This window comes from Anopheles marshallii, chromosome 2 (assembly GCF_943734725.1).
Source record: "Anopheles marshallii chromosome 2, idAnoMarsDA_429_01, whole genome shotgun sequence".
Lineage (NCBI taxonomy): Eukaryota > Metazoa > Arthropoda > Insecta > Diptera > Culicidae > Anopheles > Anopheles marshallii.
This window is the reverse complement of record NC_071326.1, coordinates 36,158,032-36,174,996: the sequence shown is the minus strand read 5'-3', so window position 1 is coordinate 36,174,996 and position 16,965 is coordinate 36,158,032. Positions and strand designations below refer to the sequence as shown.

Genomic DNA, 16,965 nt, shown 5'->3' with positions numbered 1-16,965 from the left:
AGCTTATCCCGGGATTCACACTGCTCGATCTTGCCCGATAGCCAAAGGTGAGACAGTTTTGGTGTGGTTTTACTGCGATTTGTGCATGTTTTTGTTTCCCTCGTGTACCGATAGGCTGCGGACCACCCAGTTGTGTTGTATATGATTTTGAAATTATGTTTCGTCTCGGATACGCTTATGTACTCTGGGGTGGATAAATAGTTTCATTGTCGTAGTAGTGTAGCAAAAGCGCGAATCGCGGAGATTACTCGGCAGATCAAATGTGTGTCGAGTGCGATGTGGCAGTGGATCATCTTTCGAGGGTTTGTTTTCATGACATGTAATTCTAGTGACGTCGAGCTGTGTGTTTCAAATAAATTTCGAAACACTTTGATGAAAACAGAAAAAAAACCCCGGCAGTAGAACCAACGTCCCAAAACAAACGTGTTGTGGTTGGTCAGCTGCGCATGGCCGAAAGGGGAAGAATCAACACGCGATCGTGCGCATGACGAAGAGATACATGGCCGTGTCTGTCTGCAAACCGGCGACATCACTCAATTCAACTGTTCGAATGCTAGGTTATGTTTATCGCCGAACAAACCGGTGGTGCCTGTACGCTGGCAACGGCATGCACAACAGCAACAGATCGCCGATGATCGAGTTCAGCGTACGATGTTGCGCTAGCATAGATTCGGGTGGCGGTTGGATCTATTTTTGATCACGGAGTACGCACCGTACGCAGTGCGAGTCCCGCCATTCAAACCCGCTTTTCGTCGTTACGATGCACCAGACGGAAACACGCGAAACAATGGAACGAACCTGAAATTCCAATTACCGACGCTTCCTGCTACCATTCGATCAACGACCATGGCAAGTTGCCAAGCGAACCACTGACTCACCTGGAACACGGTGATGGGCATCTCGAAGTCCGCTCCACCGGTGATTCGAAATCCGAGCGGATTGTCGCTGTTCTCGTTGACCACCGGACCATCTCGAGACGATACGGTCAGCACTGGAATATTGCGCTTCTCAATAACAAATTCGGGCATTTTCACGATATGGCGGTGCGGGTGATGTAATGGCGGTGATTTTCCGACGATTCGGTCAATGCCAGGTCAGACAGGGTGTCGATCGTCGTCCGTATGCTGTGTGCCGTACAACGCGATGATTACGTATTCGCCGTGGCCTACTTTCACACGCAGTTGGCAGGATCGATAACCTATCACAATGAAATACTGCCGGATGCACCTATCGTTTGGATGGAACACTTGATCCTTGCCAGCTGCTAGTCACTCGATCGCCACCTACGGAGACTTACTTCTGTGTAAAAAGATCTTCAATTGCACTAAACACGAATCCAATCGAATGATTGGATCAATATGTTCTCAATCACGCAATCGTAACAAACGGTACACACACCGTCACTGCACGTGTGCACATGTGCGCACCGGTTGGGTAGCCGAGACAAATCTGGCGACGGAGTGAATAATTTTAGTGCAGCTGACTCCGTACATCAGATCCACGAAGCATGGGAATGCACTTCGGATTGTTGTCGGTTGTCGAGACACACACACCAACATAGCAGTGGGATGCGACTCGGAATTGGAATCGTCTTGGGTGGAATGCACTAGAAGTCTCGGGACTGCAGAGAATGCAGAGTTGTACTAGCCATGGTTTATTGACAATGGATGTCAATTCAAAACGAAGGATCACATTTATAGTTTAGGTTTAATTAAGAGGACGGTTTTGTTCCCTTTAGTCGTTAAGGACTACTGAAAATATTAAATTAGTAAATTGTAGTTTGTGTAATATCCTCGATATTACCATCCTTATCTTCCGTATCTCTCTACATAAAGAAGTTCTCTTATTGTTTTCTATCGTATTTCTTAAGGGTCTTATTTTGTAATTGAGTTTAAGTTTAGTAAACCTGTAAATTTATCAAAGCAGCTGACACTAGATGTGCTTTTTAGTTTATAGCTTGCCTTTAATTGGTCAATGGTTCGGGAATGATATAAAGGAATTGAGCAGTAAGACTTGGTCAATCTTTAAGAAAAAATAATTTAGAGCAAAATGTCTTCTTGCTACTTATTTATATATTTGAAGCATCATTATTTTAAACTATTATTTTTTTTTTGAAAGGATCTACATAACTACTTATTGAACGAGTACTGCGCGACTGCAGCCAGAGTTGTCAAACACACGATTATCGAGCCTCGTGCGAGCAGCTAGTGGATACTTTCGTTAGAGAAAATGGAGTGTGTAATAGGTAAGATAGAGCTATCTTTTTTTAAATATTGTGTGTATTTATTTAGCTTAATTTAATAAATGTCTGTCAGCAAGAGTTTTACAAATTTGTCTTATGTGCTAAGGGAGCTGCGGAAGAAATTACAATAGGAAATTAACAGATTACACGTAACACTAGTGATGATGAAAGGACAGTGGACTCACGTAGACGTGAACGAAAATGTGACACAGGGACATACTGTAGTAGAACAGGAGATACGAGCTATTGAAGTCCGAAAGCGCTTTGATAAAGGGTTTGTTTGAACCGCATCGCGTATGGCGGGTTGGGATGTATCGCGATAGAGGTCTGTCGCGTAGACAGCAAGATGGGGCGTAGAGAGCGATGGCTAATAAAATAGAAGGAACATCCAGATCATGGGAAAGTAGATTTGCTTTATTGCAAATCGGAAGATCGGAAGATCGGAAGTGGGAATGTCGAGCTTCAATGTCCAAGAAGTCGACAGCGTACTGCAAGGAAGCGACGAACAGCTACTCGGGTGAAGCTTTGCTGCACACTCTGCAATCTGGTCATTGCATTTAATAAATGTAAAAATTCTGCAGCAACAATACTCTATCTTTTTACTTAAAAGCCCCACAAGTACTAATCAATCATTCAGATTCCCAAACCAGTTGAGTTCTTTGGTTTGGGAGGATTTGCAAAATGTTCACGTTTGGTTTGATATGCTAAGAAATACCGCAATTCACGAGGTTCCTATCTGCCATATTCCGTCATAATCGTCTCGTCATATTGTCATATAACAGACAGAGGAAGAGTAGTATTCTCTTAGCGTAATTTTGTAAGATTAATTTTAAGTTAAAAAGGAGAACACAATGCGCTTGTCAATTTTATTCTTCCACCATTGTCTAGTCATAGATCCAACTATCTTTTTTCAATTAGTTTCTTGCAGATTTAGAACTGTGAATTTTATAATAACTTAACTTGAAGCGTGGAGCAATTCTTAAGCTAGTTACAGATAACTTAAAATGTAGCTAGGTTAATGTCATAACGACTTCCAAGTTGCTATCTGTATGAAGTACCTACTAAAGATTGGATTATTTTATAAGAATGTGCACTGAGATTGTCACTTCGAAGTTCTGCTAACCTTGTTTAGGAGATTATGAACCTATATTGCATGTAGTTGTATTTAGAGTAGTCAAGTGATATCGCCATTTTTTGGTTTGAACTTTCTCGACAAGAAGTGCATACTGAAATAGAAAGTTTCTAAGAATTTTTTTTTAAATTACTTAAAATTACTTGAAAACGTCTTAATTTTATTATATGTTTTAGTTGCAATGTTTTGATAAAAATTTAAATACACAATGATGATTGAAATGATTTAAATATATGCACTGCCATGTAGCAGAGGCTGTTGTTTTATTTAAAGTGTAATTGTAATTCATATATTTTATATCCTTCTCAGTATCCATGCCTTCTGAATTCCGAAAGTATACCTTACAAAATAAAATAAAAAAACGCTTGAACACTCAAGCATTTCCCGTGCTGCCGTCCTCTGGTTCGATCATATCCGTACTGACCTCACCGAGCACCTTTTCCTGCTCCATCAGCTCATCGATGTACTGATCGGCTTCGGCATCCGCCACTGTCGTCTGTTCCTGCTCGACCGTTTCATCCCCGACCGCGGCACTGCTCGGTTCAGCTTCACCCTGCAGCCGCTTGGCCGCTTCCTCTTCCTGGCGCTTTTTCTGTTCCGCCTCGAATGTAGCGAAAAACTGTTCCTCCTCCGCTCGACGCTCTTCCTCGGCCCGACGTGCCTCCTCCACCAGCCGCTCCTCTTCGGCCTTCTTTTCCGCCTGTTCGCGTTCCTGCTTCAAATGCTTCTCGTACTGATCCTCGGTGGCGCGCAGCTTCAGTTCACGTTCGCGCGTTTCTTCCGCTACGCTTGGAACCATAAAGCAGTTGGACTCCCTAGGGATATAACACACCGAAGAGAAAAAGGTAAAGCACATGTGGAGGTGTGTTTAGAGCGGCTCACTTTAACGCAAGCGTCTGTCGACGCCCAGTTCCGCCTGCCATGGGAAAAGCGTACTCACTTGTAAACCACCTTCTTGCGATCATTCCACGGCCACAAACCGTTCCATTTGTCGGGCTACGATAGAAAGTTGGTTCAGATGATTATTCACTATTAAAAATGTTAGTAATCCTTGTTCTACTCACATTCCTGTTGGCACGAAGACGCGCCTCCCAATCCAACATCGAACGGTCCGCTTCGTTTACTGAGGAAAAGAAACCATCTTTATCAACGGGTGGGGTAGTGACTATCCTTGCGAGATGCAGGCGGACACGGGATGGGATAGGACATAGACGGGATGTAGTTCGTGAGCGGACAGAGAAATGGGCTGGGGAAGGATTGTCCCAGAAAATCGTAAATGTGCTTCGCCAGTCGGTCAGTCAGTCGCCCCCGTCTAATCGGCCGCGTTACGATTATGAAGATGCAATGATTCGTCGTGTGGAGGCGTTCGTTCCCCCTTTCGTGTACTTACAAGGTTTAAACCAGTAATCCACCGTCATCTCATCTTCACTATCCTCATCCACATCGCTGCAAAGGAAAAAAAAAGGAAAAGCGCACACGTCATCGGTCCACCCTTTCATCGATTATTTCCTGCCCGATTGTGCTTACCCGCTGACGAATATCTTCACCGTGCGTCCCGATTCCGCGATCAGCTCCTGTGCCTGCGCGAGTGTCAGCTTGTCCGCATTGGTTTCGTTGATCTTTGTGATGATATCATTCACCCGAATGCCGGCCCGCCGCGCCAACCCTTCGCGCTTTACCGAAATCACTGTCAGCGGTTCGAACTGATCGATGCCACCGGTCACCTCGAAACCCCACAGATTGTCCACAAATGACATAACGCGACGATCGAGCTCGGTCGTGCCCGAAACACGCACATGGTACTCGCAGTTCTTGAACGATTCGATCGGTGGCAGAGCCATCTCCATGGCATCCACTTGCACGTCCATCGCGGGTGTTGTTTCGCTGTTTCGCTGAAGCGCTTGCACAGAAAAGCTCCCCGTAAGAGCGCTAGATACGGTGGCAGGAAGAACCGCGCTGTAAACACTCGGGCGTGAAAATGGTTGGCTGCTTTGTGCTTTGATCGGACACTGCCGTGCGAATGGTGTTTGATGCGGTGTGTGCATTCGTAATGCTTCATTAAATTATCTTCCCCTCAATGTCACCACCAGAAGCCCGAGCCCGAAACCATCGCGTGGCCGAACAACGAAGATTAGCCCTTCCGATACCGAGCAAAACAAATGCGATCGGCCGCATCGGTTATCTAACGCATCCTGCAGACGCGGATCGTTCTCGCATCCGAAGCGACCAGAGACCGGGAACGCATATCAACCACACGGCGCGACCACAGAGGTTGTCAAGTCATCAAAGTATTTTTAATCCATTTCCGATAGTTGTGTATCTCGTTCACGATCAAAATCGATTGTTTCGCTGCATCGACGGGTCTATTATTAGCCCCCCGCCGTTTTCCATATTATCGAATGCACCAACGTGGCAAATATTAGCCGTCTTTCCGGTACCGGGCACACACCCGGGTCGATCGAGCTTTCGTTGCGTTGAAGCAGTGTGCAGCCGGTGGATGTGCAGTGTGCAGTTATTAGGGAGTTTCCTTCCCACGCTAATGACCGGCAATATCCTTCCGTCAAGGTTTCCGCGGGTACACGTTTAATTGGGCCAACATTGTTTGTTCACGGCGCCAGATAATGTACTGCGTGGGCCTTCAACTTTGCATTGGGCGTAAGGTTAGAGGCGATGTCAGTTCGCAGCACAGCGGTATATTCATTGTGCCTGCATCGATTTGTTTTCTAAATATGTGTAATTTCGTTTGCATAAACAATACTTCTGGCGGTGGTTTATATAAAAGCTCGAGACTATCTGGTGGTAGTTTTTGCATAGATGATCCAAATTCAGAACAACATCAACAATTCGAAAAAATAGAAATTTATTTGACGCTGACACTGACAAGTGTTCTGCTTAATGAATCTTTTGCGAAGAGCCATGTATACGAATCTTTAGTAAGGAGTCATTCGAATCAAGAGTCGAATTTCAAAAGATTCATAAATTCTTAAAGATTGGTGAACCTCTACGGAAACATGAATTTTAGGATTTATTTTTCTTTTTGCTTCTGAAATAAACATTTTCGTACAAATGATATAAAACTTTTATTATGGAAAAACCTTCTTCTTCTTTATCGCTAGAACAACCTCTGGAGGTCTCGGACTGTCATTTTGGGCTTTTTTTTACTTTATTTACCCGTAGCCGGATAGTCAGTCCTGCTGACGGAGGATTGGTCTGCATGGGATTAGGACCCTGTCCTGTCGTGTGAAGCCTGAAAAACATACCTTATGAAAAAAATAGTTTTGGTATTTGTTTTGTGAACATTAATTCTGGGTAGTTGAGTTGAAAAAATAATTTTAACATACACAATTAATTTTAACTTGTTTGCTATTGAAATATTAAATATTTCGAAAACTAAGAATTTACGTGTTAAACTTTACGGAAATGATTGACGTTAGCAATCTCCGATGAGAGCAACGCAAAGTGGCATGTACGATATGTAAATTAAAGTAGTTACTAGCAAAAAGTTCGCTCCAACGGTTTACGCAATCCACTGCTAGGAGTTCTTATAACTATTTCTTCTTCTGTATCGGCACAACAACCTCAAAAGGTTTAGGTCTGTCATTTCTGACTTTCATCGACTTCTTATCTACTCGTTGCGAGCTAATCAGATGTCAGAGGATCAGAGGAGGATTGGTTCGAATGAGATTGTGGACCGGACCTGTCGTGTGAAGACCGGCGTCGCTACCAATGCACAGCCGGGCCGCTTAAAATTAAAAAATTAGCTAAATAAACATTCAGAAGCAAAAAGAAAATAAATTATTTTAAAATTATGTTTTCGGAGAGATTCATGAATCATAGAGGATTCATGGACCTTTAGAATAGGGGCAATTCATTCATGAATCTGAATCAGATTAACGCAGTTCTACCCCCTGACTTTTCTTCAATTAGACGATTTAAAATATTTGAAAGTTTCAATTAGCAAAGTTGTTTATAAAGTTAATAATAATTAGCAATATACACCAGGTAGGAAAACGGAAAGCATATAGAGAAATTTATTGTTTATAAAGTTTAATCAACTTCTAATAGTGATAAAGTGAATAATTATTAAATGTCACAAGATAACATGATCATCATAATCGCCGGTGGCATCGCACGATCACAGGCGACCCGGTGGCAGAATGGTAGCGGCACCGGTTTTCACACGAACGATCCGGACCAAAATCCCATCCGGACCAATCTCCCGTACCGCAGGACTTACCTATCCAGCTGCGGGTAAATAAAGTCACAGAAATGGCAGGCCTCTTGAAGTAGTTGTGCCGATAACGAAGAACACGATCATCGTAATCAATTGTATGTTAGAGAATCATCATCAACTACAAAGAAATGCATAATCTAAGTAGTAATCTTTGTAGCAATCGAACAGACGACTCAGAGGTTGCCAATGTGTCGTAATGGCTGATTTCAATTGAACTTCGCATTTACAATGCGAATAAATACAATCCCCCACCGGATCAAACTATTTTCTTTCATTTGTGTGCTTTCTTTCGACGCTTTCTTTGTGCTCACTTTGGCCGAGTGCCATCCCGGCCCTTGTGCGAAAACGCTCACGTGGATCGAACAGTTCGCTTGTTCGACGGTGTTTGTTTGTTTGTTCACTAGGTACGGTTAATAATAAACGCAATGCACCGTATCGTAAATGGGGTTTTATTTTTATTGTACTTATTTACATAGAAATACCAGTCTCTAGATATACTTGATAATGTTCTAATACAATCGATGTAATGAAAACAGTCAACGATGTGCTTGATCTGCAAAGATCTGTAGATTAAAATGAACGCTCTAAACGATCTATGTGTCGGCCAACATAACAATACCGTCCTATGTTGCGTCCTACGATGGATGGATGAGGGTCGGTTTTTTTTCTTCTCTTATTTGCAGTATGTCGCTGCGAAATAAAGGCGTAGGTGATGATTTCAATCGACGATCGAACGTACCACATGGCGGATGACACTAGCGAAGCTTAATAATACATCATTTAGTCAGGGAAAGGATTCGAAAGGGACGGAAGGCTAGGAAACGGACATTCGGGAGGCTTCTTCAGCAGGGTGATGTACACTGTAGCGCGACCGGCAAAGATTTTGTGGAACGTAGCCGATTAGCAGCGATTGATGAGATCCGATGAGGTGATGGAGGCGTACAATGAAGGCGTTGCAACCGTCGTGTGGATGGTTGTACGTTGAGACGGTACCGACGTGCGTAGCAAGAAGATGTTTGCAAAAGGTCAGTAACGGTTGCCGAAATCAGGGCCCAACAACGGGCCCAAGCCAACTCATCGTAAAGGTCATAAGCCAAAAGCACGCGAGTGGTGGGAGATTGGGGTTGCGGGGGAAGTGGGGGTAACGGTTCAATTTTGATAGAGGAAAACCTTCGACTTGCGAGGCTGGAAAATGGTTTCGTCTTTCATTACCTTTCGCACATCTTCTTCGGCTACTACCATCTCCGGGCGCAGCTCGATGCCACTCTTCGGGGGATCCATGTCGTGTACCAGCTTGTAGACGTCGCTGTTCTTGATGAAGCTGAGGTCCTTCTCGGGTTTCTGGTACTTGAGGAAGTTGACCCTGCCAAAGCGAAAGAGAATCACACACGGACGATCAGCCAATGCGTGCGTTCGTTCGGCAAGAGACGATACAGTCAGGGACGGATTAAGCATGCGGACACGGAAATAGAACGTGACAAGATGATACACAACGCAGTGATCACACCTTCGGGGTAAAGCGGCAAATGCGTAACAGCTACTACTTACCTCCCCACGGCCGGAGTTTTACTTGAAAAGCTCACTCTCGAACTTTTCCACCAACAGTTCGCAGTTGGAGAATTTCTTCGCTTTACTCGTTGTTCTTTCGGAAAAAGAGAGAAAGAGAGAGAAAAAAAACATGTGCACAATGAAGATGATCGGGACGCATATGTGAACCTATTCGAAAGGACAAGCTGGAATGCGGGCATGCAGAGTAGCGCCACTACGTACCTGTACACGTGCGGTGACTTCGCCTTGCCCTCGGCCCAATAGTAGTTCCAGAACTTTACCTAAAACATAGAATGTGCTGTTAGACAAGATGATAATGTGCGAGCAGGATGTGATGCGAACGGCAAATCTATTAGTGCGCGATGAAACTATTCATTGAGCCCAGCACCCACACACTCACAAAAGCCCATTAGTGACAGTTTCCACCAAAAAAAAAAAATCCGTCGTTAGTAACAACAGCGGTGCGTAGTGACACGAACGAACACAGCACCCGGCGCAAGGCACACAAATGACAATGGGGTGGGCGCCCAATGAAAGGGGTAACCCGTCGGTGGTTACCTGTCGTCGTAACCGAGATGAGGACTTTCGTAGAAGTTGCTACAAAAGAAGAAGAACACGAAATGAACGGTGCGAAAACATTGCGCATGAGTGCGAGGACAGAACGGACTCCAATGGATGAGGTGCCGGAGCAGCGGCACCGTGCCCGGTGAACGATGGACGGCGCAGCGGCTGTGAATGGGGTACAAGGAAAGCAGAAACGGGAACGACAATTACCCAAGCGTGGTGCCCTGGATCAGTTCCGCCTGCGAGCTGATCACCTCCGCGATGAACTGCTCGTTGAATGCGTCCTTCGCCGTGCGCCATTTGCGCCCACCGGGCAGAAAGATGGGACGCTCCTGGGGCGTCAGCGGCCCGAACGCACTGACCGTCTTCTTCTTCTTCTTCACCACCTGTAGCCTCAGCTCGTCCTGGACGGCGGTGCGCAGGTCGCCGCCGGCATTGTTTTGGCTGGAGCTATCGGAATCCTGTCGAAGTGTAATACGCCACCGAAAGAAAAAAAAAACCCCCAAATGGGACAGAACAAGGCAGAAGACGACCGGAAATGCGACACGAGCCGCCCGTGATCGCGATGGATCGCGTTGGAGAATGGTAATAGTAAAAGAGAGATAGAGAAACGATTAGTACACGAAACACGAACAGTAAGGCCACCAGTTTTCCGCCGTCGGCAGGATCTGGTTAGGCTTGGCGGGACGGACATGAACAAGCACACGGACCACACGGAGTCCCGTAGACTACAAAGCCACCACCCGGGTGTGTTAACGACGGTTTTAGTTGGTGGTACATTTATTGCTATTAGTATACGTGTTCGGGAGCGCGTATAAGTATCGCTGACAAGGGTGCTGTCATACGGAACGTGTGACCACACTCGGATTGCACCGAGATCTTGGTGTCTCTGCTGTGCGGGTCGGTATTTCGGAGTATATTGTTGAGGTGGGGTGGAGGGTGTCGGTGTCGGTAAGTGGCACGTTACGCTAACACCGGCTGCGGTTCGATGGCCATCGCGTCTGAGCTTGCCACTCCGCAGGCAACTAGCTCCTCGGAGAGGCGCAGTGGCAGTGTTACGTACTCAATTTCTTCCTCCTCGTCCACGTACAGTCGATAGCGCTGGGACACGATGGCCCACTCGATCGTTTGGTACTTTGGCTTCTTTCGTGTGTTGCAGGTGTAGTTTGTAGGTGTTCGATGCACAGTGCGTAGGATCACGTGTTGTTTTCGGAGAATTAGAGGGGCAGGTATATTGGGTGTGTAGGAACGGTGTGTTCGTAGATTAGCATACAATGTATCGGCGGTGATCAATTCCCATTCCAACGGAAGTGTACGGTGGTTTCATCGCAGTAGATGCAACAGGTAGTTGATCGCAAGGGAAAAAAATAAACGTTCCAAACAAAACAGAAAAGAAAATCTTTGATCAAACACTTTTGCCAGTGGTACAACAATCACCCACGGTGTGGAATGGGAATTTCACTAGATTAGCAAACGCGGCTAGGTGTTATGCTACGGTTCTGTTAGGGGGAGGCGGGGTGGTAAAGTTACTACTCCACACCCCGGCTGGCACTGCACTGGCAGTGACCAACGCGTCACGCACTCCACCAGGTACCGACTAACCTTATCGTTCTGGTTGGTCCACTCAATGTCGTGTTCCTTCATCCTTTTCTCTAGCTGTTCGAGCTCTTCCTCCGTGTACTGGATGTGTTCGCCTTCGTCAACGGATGAGGACTGATCGCCACCGCTGCTGTCCGCCCTGCTAAACTCGGTCACCTCGAACGTCTCGGACACATCGGGCACGATGGCGTCCGGTGCCGACTGTTCGGTGGCCTCACCCTCCTTCGCTTCCGCTTCTGTAAGGTAAGGTTAAACACTTTCACTCAACTACGCACTCGCACGGGGATGGTGTCAGATGATGCTCGCTTCGTTCGGGTATGACAGGTGCATGCGCACTTTACAGTCCCAGTTGGCATTGAACGAACTGAGTGCCAGTGTCCGTGAACGCATCCATTCGCTTTCCGGTTGCTTCGTTTTGTGTTATAGTGGATGCATCTGTTATACACGCCGCTAGATGATCACTACACGGCAAGCAGCGTAGATCACCGGCAAGCAGCGGTAAGATGAACCTAAAAAGCAATCACACACACAGCAAATCTGAAAATCGATTATACCTTCCGGTCGGGGTGAGATACTCTTGGATTTCCTTTTCGGTGCCGCCAGCACCGCTAGCTGTTCGGTCAGGGCAGCTATCGTGGCCTGGATCGTGTTCGGCAACGCAGACAACGCTTCCAGCTGTTTTTGCACATTCTGCAACTGTTCGCGGAACTCCTCCGTCGGTTCCTCTTCGCTCGGGTCGGTTGCCTCGGGCTGTGCGCTACCCTCAGCGTCACCTGCAGTGGAAGTGCCATTAGCGTTCGTGTCCATCTCCTCTTCACCGCAGTGAACACCATCGGAGCAGGCGTAGGGACAGGGACGGGGGCCAGGATGTTCGACGTTACCTGTCTGCGGTTCGATCGGCTCCTCCACGAGCGTCTTGATCGTTTCCACCTCCACCTCCTGGCGTTCGTTCAGGTACTCGTCGTACATCGGTATCGGTTCCGGTTCCGGTTCGGGTTCCTTAAATTGGGAGGCACGGGTATGCAAACGAACCACAGCTCAGCTCACAGTGCAACCACAGACAGTGCGTCCACCGTGCGGCACATGTCGCTTTTAAGCTCACTTCCGCTTCGCAGGCTCCGAACACTTACCGGTGACTTGGGTGGCTTGTAGTCGGGGGCAATTTTCGGTTTCGGTTGCTTCACAATTCGTACCTGGTAGCGCTCGGTCGGGGGATTCCGTTCGAGCTTCCTCTCCTCGGGCGTCTTCGGGGGCGGTCGCGATGGCCTCTGCAGGAAGGTGGTCCACTTCTTGTCCTCCTCCTCGCCCTGCACCAGCTCGCTGTTGAGCGTCTTGAACACTTCGCTCTGCTTGAACACACCCGCCTTGGGGATCATCTTGTTAAAGTTCACGCTGCAAGGTGACGGTACACGCCAAATCAGACACAGACACAGTCGTAGGTGAAGGAAATATTGCCCTTTTTGCACCCTTTGGTACGCTCACCACCTACCCGATTACGTTGTGTTGCTTCAGCACTTCGGCTTCACCCGAGAGGATCTCGGCGATCTGCTCGTCGGTGATCGGTACCTCGGGGACCTGTTCGTCGAGCTGGCGTTCTTCCTTCGATTGTCTCAGCGGGCATGGGCTTCCGACATTCGGCGTCCAGAACGGCTTCGGCGAGGTGTTGATGTACTCCACCTCGCCCGTTGGCGTTTTCTCCTTGATGAGTCGTTGGGACGGTGTTACCTCGCGTGCCCTGCCACGTTCGAACATTGAGAGAAAGGACATTTTGCGTTACAACATTCATGGCAGGACCTTGCTGCGGTTGACTAACCTTAAGATACCGAGCACAAACTGGTTGCCGGCGCAGGCCAACAGCTGGTGCGCATCGTAATAGGACATGTTGCCCGTGGGTATGTCATTGATGCGTACCACCACATCACCGATGTGCATGCCGGCATCTTCGGCGATGCTTCCGGGTAGGATCTGTAAAGTGCACACACAGAGTCGAATTGCATTTGCATCAAACTACAGTGGAAATAGAACGTATCAACTAAAGCCACAGCACACAAGACGGTGTCTACACGGGTGTCGAGCGAAGTCTTGCTGACATTTCTAGTTGCCTCGACGCTATTTTTATCGATCGATCCGTCGATCGCTTCAATAGTGGATTGAGATGGTCTCTCAATTTGGGTTTCATGTTTTGAGGTTAACCGTAACGTCTCGAACTCGTATTTTACTGGGAAATAAGGTTGTACGAACGATATTCGATGATCGATGTTATGGATATTAAGTTCGATGGAAAGCCCATGGTTGTACCGTGTTCTACGTCGTCACTTCTTAATATTGTACAGGATCTCTGCTATATTCTACCAGCATATCGGCACAGACAATTGCAATCGATTATGTAACATCGCCAAAAAACTATTCTACAATTAGCTTAAGGTTTTTACTTGCAAATTAAATTATTACAATCGGACGGTGCGTTGCACAGTCTTCGTTGATTGAACTTAAACTTTTGAGGTTAAACTTTGAAAGCTTTTAAGTGTGTAATATCGTAAGATAGCACTGTCCAAACTCACTTTAACCACCGTCAAAGGGACATCGAAGTCTGCTCCACCGACGAGCTTAAATCCAAACGGAGTCGTGTTATCGTAACGGGAGAAGTTTAAATCCAGCACCATTTTGAAGAATGTTGGGGTTATTCAGAAAACAATAACGTCCACCGTGCGCTGGTTGTAACACTTTCGTCACTTGAGCTGATTCGTTCTGTAAGCCCACGAAACTATCCACTTTCCCGCTCGAGAACCTCTCCGACCGATTGCTGCAGGTGAAATGTGGCGAAAAGACGAACGGCAGCTCACGAATGCATCCACCACGATGCGCCACTTGGACCAGCAGGCAACACGTCTGTACGAACGATCTCGTGATCCTCGATTCGGTTCGATCATATGATCGGGCAGCCACCGTAGTGCACTACTTCAGTCAGCAATCACTGTTTACCGTGGCGTCCCATCGCGACGGAATTGTTCTGAACAGGTAGCACGAGATGATGCATCTGTCAGCAATGCATGGCGGTGGTTTAATTTTGGAACAAACCATGGTGGATGGCTGCATGTGGCGATCGAGTCTATTGATTGCTTTTGCTTTTGTTCTATGTGCGATGCCATTGCAGCGTAATTAAGTGCAACACGTGCTTACGATGCATGCAGACAACGTTGTGCGAGAGAAGAAATGATTACCAATCTAAACAGCGTTGTTTATTCCGTTGAAGCGGTTGTTATGTTCGGGGCTCGAGGACTTATCGGAATCACATCTCTGAAGCTCTGTAGGTTTTGTAGGATAACCAGTTTCGTGGATTTTAATTAACTAGCTCTAAGGCTTTTGGAAACTAGCAAAGGTGATTTCGAAACGTTTAATCAACCACTGATCTTCTCCATGTGCCAGATCTTGAAGAAGATGGCGGAGCAATAGCTCCAGTTTTTCCATCTCTTCATTGACTTGAAGACCGCGTACGATGGAATATCGAAGGTAAAACTGTACGACGTAATCAACTCTTTTGGACTACAAGTCATACTTACCAGACTGGTACGAATGACAATGACCAACGTCACATGGCAGGTGATGGTGGATGTAGCGCTCTTAGGGTCCTTTGCTACCACCAAGGGTCTGCGCCAAGGAGTTCTATACTATTCAACTAGGCTAGCTCGTATACTATTCAACTAGAGCACTAGAGAGCTCACTCGAACTCAACTCGAAGGTAGAAACTTCGAGGACCATCTTCTAAAAATCATTCCAGATCCTGGCACACGCTAATGACATAGACATCATTTAGGCAATTTACGGATCTCCAACGTAACGGATACTTACTAAAAGATTGAGCAGGTGATTTCAGGTTAAAGATTCACGAGACAAACGCCAAATTGATGGTGGCTCCACCAGTGGCCCCACGAACAAATCCTTATTTGCGCAGAGTTGACGTATGGATAGGTGAGCTCATCTTATTCTGCAGTCTGGATAAAATTCTCTATTTGAAACAACTGCCGCGACGAACGAAGCTAGCACTATATAGTACTTATATGTATAGAAGGTGCTCAGTACGTGTGGAAGAACAATGATGAAGCCACTATAATGACGAGATCTACGAGCTGTGCGATGATTTCACTATCGTAAAGCGGATTAGACTCCCAGGCTCCAGTGGATTGGTCACGGCATCAGAATGACACCGGACGACCCGTTCGTAAAGTTCTTTTAGGTCGATAGAGGAGGCGTGGTTGGACCAAACTGAGATAGAGTGATGGCGTTGATTCAACCGTCAGAAAGATATATTGGATTGGTAGACGACGGCGCTCGAGCGGTTTAGGCGACTCTTGCTGCAGACCAAGCCCGCGAAGCGATTGTCATGACCAGCCCACCGGAGCCAGGGGAGTCTAATCCGCTGTAAAACTGTGAGTTCGTCGTACAGTTGGTAGAGCTCGTTCTCGTTCATTTTCCCGCTTATGGTCTCCACGAGTGTAAATCCGCCACTGAAGTGATGTATTAGTTTCCAGATCCTCAGAATTTTCATCATGTAGATAATGTATATTCGACGCATTTATTTAGTTGTCTAATCTCATGTTGTGGTTCGGTAATGTCCCGTAGATATCTGTCCAATGTTATCAGTTTCAATGCTAAAGCTACGAAATCATTGCTAATGATGCTAAATTGTTCCACAATTGGTTGCTGTTCAAACGTCTTAAGCCTTTTCAAGTACGCACAGTAAGTGGATGCAAGTCCTGGCATTCTTCGAAAGGATTATGGTGACATGTCAGTAGAGAATTCTGATATTTGTAGTAATTATCGCATATTAATAGTAATTATTCAATTCAACACCATAAAGTTCATTAGTTTTATATTCCAAGTAAAACATTTGAATGAGCTATCCCACTGCAATCCATTCGGCTACTCATTGTTCAGCAATGTGGCACATTCATTTAAAATATTTCTTAAACATTTGAATTTCTACTCAACTATTCACCCCATTTTCACCACACTGCGCACCGAATCTTGTTTTATCAAAGGTCAAAACCTGATTGAATAAAAAAAGTTACTCTCCAAAACTCTCCAAACATTTGTTGCGATACACCCTGTAGTGAGGAAAAAATCTGTTTTCAAACAAAACGTACTAGGTGTGCGTGAGGGGTGAACTCAGCGACGCACGCACACACATGCATTCAACCGACACATTTTAAATGACACAATCAGCTCACTGACACGGTACGGTCCGGTTTGGTTTTCCCTCGCAAATTTTTCAACGATAGAATTATCACATTTCCCGCGAATCCGGCACGTCGCAGGTATTTTCACGTGACAGTGTTGCTGGTCTGCCGTGCGTGGTGGCAAGTTCGTGCTAGTGATCTGCCCAGTGTACGGTGTAATTTCCGATTTGCCGGTTATACGTGATGACTACCCAGTGAGAACGACCGTGCAGACGGCCATTTTGAACGGCGGCTCACTGTTTCTTTGTTCCACGGAACGAGTGAGCGGGTTCATATTGCATGCGTGGTGTGGTGTGGTTATCCGTGCAGTGTTGCTACAAATCAGTTGCTACCAATGTCCTAACTGGCCCAACAGGATTTGTGTACCGTGACCGTCAAGCGGACAAAACAATGGAACGATTGTGGTGTT

General features: G+C 46.3%; 2 protein-coding genes across 2 annotated transcripts; both read right to left on the bottom strand.

The window, feature by feature from the left end:
• Positions 1-3,747: 3,747 nt before the first annotated feature.
• LOC128707963 (uncharacterized) lies at positions 3,748-5,242 on the bottom strand. The gene is made up of 5 exons (XM_053802920.1): positions 4,902-5,242; positions 4,765-4,820; positions 4,439-4,515; positions 4,315-4,370; positions 3,748-4,189 (listed from the first exon to the last, which is right to left on the bottom strand). The coding sequence occupies exons 1-5, from the start codon at positions 5,240-5,242 to the stop codon at positions 3,748-3,750; spliced, it is 972 nt and encodes a 323-aa protein (XP_053658895.1).
• Positions 5,243-8,757: 3,515 nt separating this feature from the next.
• On the bottom strand, positions 8,758-13,982 carry LOC128719684 (LIM domain-binding protein 3). The gene is made up of 10 exons (XM_053813311.1): positions 13,881-13,982; positions 13,133-13,284; positions 12,809-13,054; positions 12,450-12,711; positions 12,201-12,318; positions 11,874-12,092; positions 11,323-11,555; positions 9,931-10,181; positions 9,715-9,753; positions 8,758-8,971 (listed from the first exon to the last, which is right to left on the bottom strand). Exons 1-10 carry the CDS (start codon positions 13,980-13,982, stop codon positions 8,758-8,760), a joined length of 1,836 nt encoding a protein of 611 aa, XP_053669286.1.
• Positions 13,983-16,965: the final 2,983 nt, after the last annotated feature.

Coding starts and splice junctions, on each gene's coding strand:
- LOC128707963 (XM_053802920.1), bottom strand. CDS start 5,242: ATGGACGTGCAAGTGGATGCCATGGAGATGGCTCTGCCACCGATCGAA. Junction 4,821..4,901: donor GTGAAGATATTCGTCAGCGG/GTAAGCACAATC, acceptor TTTCCTTTGCAG/CGATGTGGATGAGGATAGTG. Junction 4,516..4,764: donor GGATTACTGGTTTAAACCTT/GTAAGTACACGA, acceptor CCGTTGATAAAG/ATGGTTTCTTTTCCTCAGTA.
- LOC128719684 (XM_053813311.1), bottom strand. CDS start 13,982: ATGGTGCTGGATTTAAACTTCTCCCGTTACGATAACACGACTCCGTTT. Junction 12,712..12,808: donor AAGCAACACAACGTAATCGG/GTAGGTGGTGAG, acceptor GTCACCTTGCAG/CGTGAACTTTAACAAGATGA. Junction 8,972..9,714: donor CATCTCGGTTACGACGACAG/GTAACCACCGAC, acceptor TCGCTTTGGCAG/GGTCAACTTCCTCAAGTACC.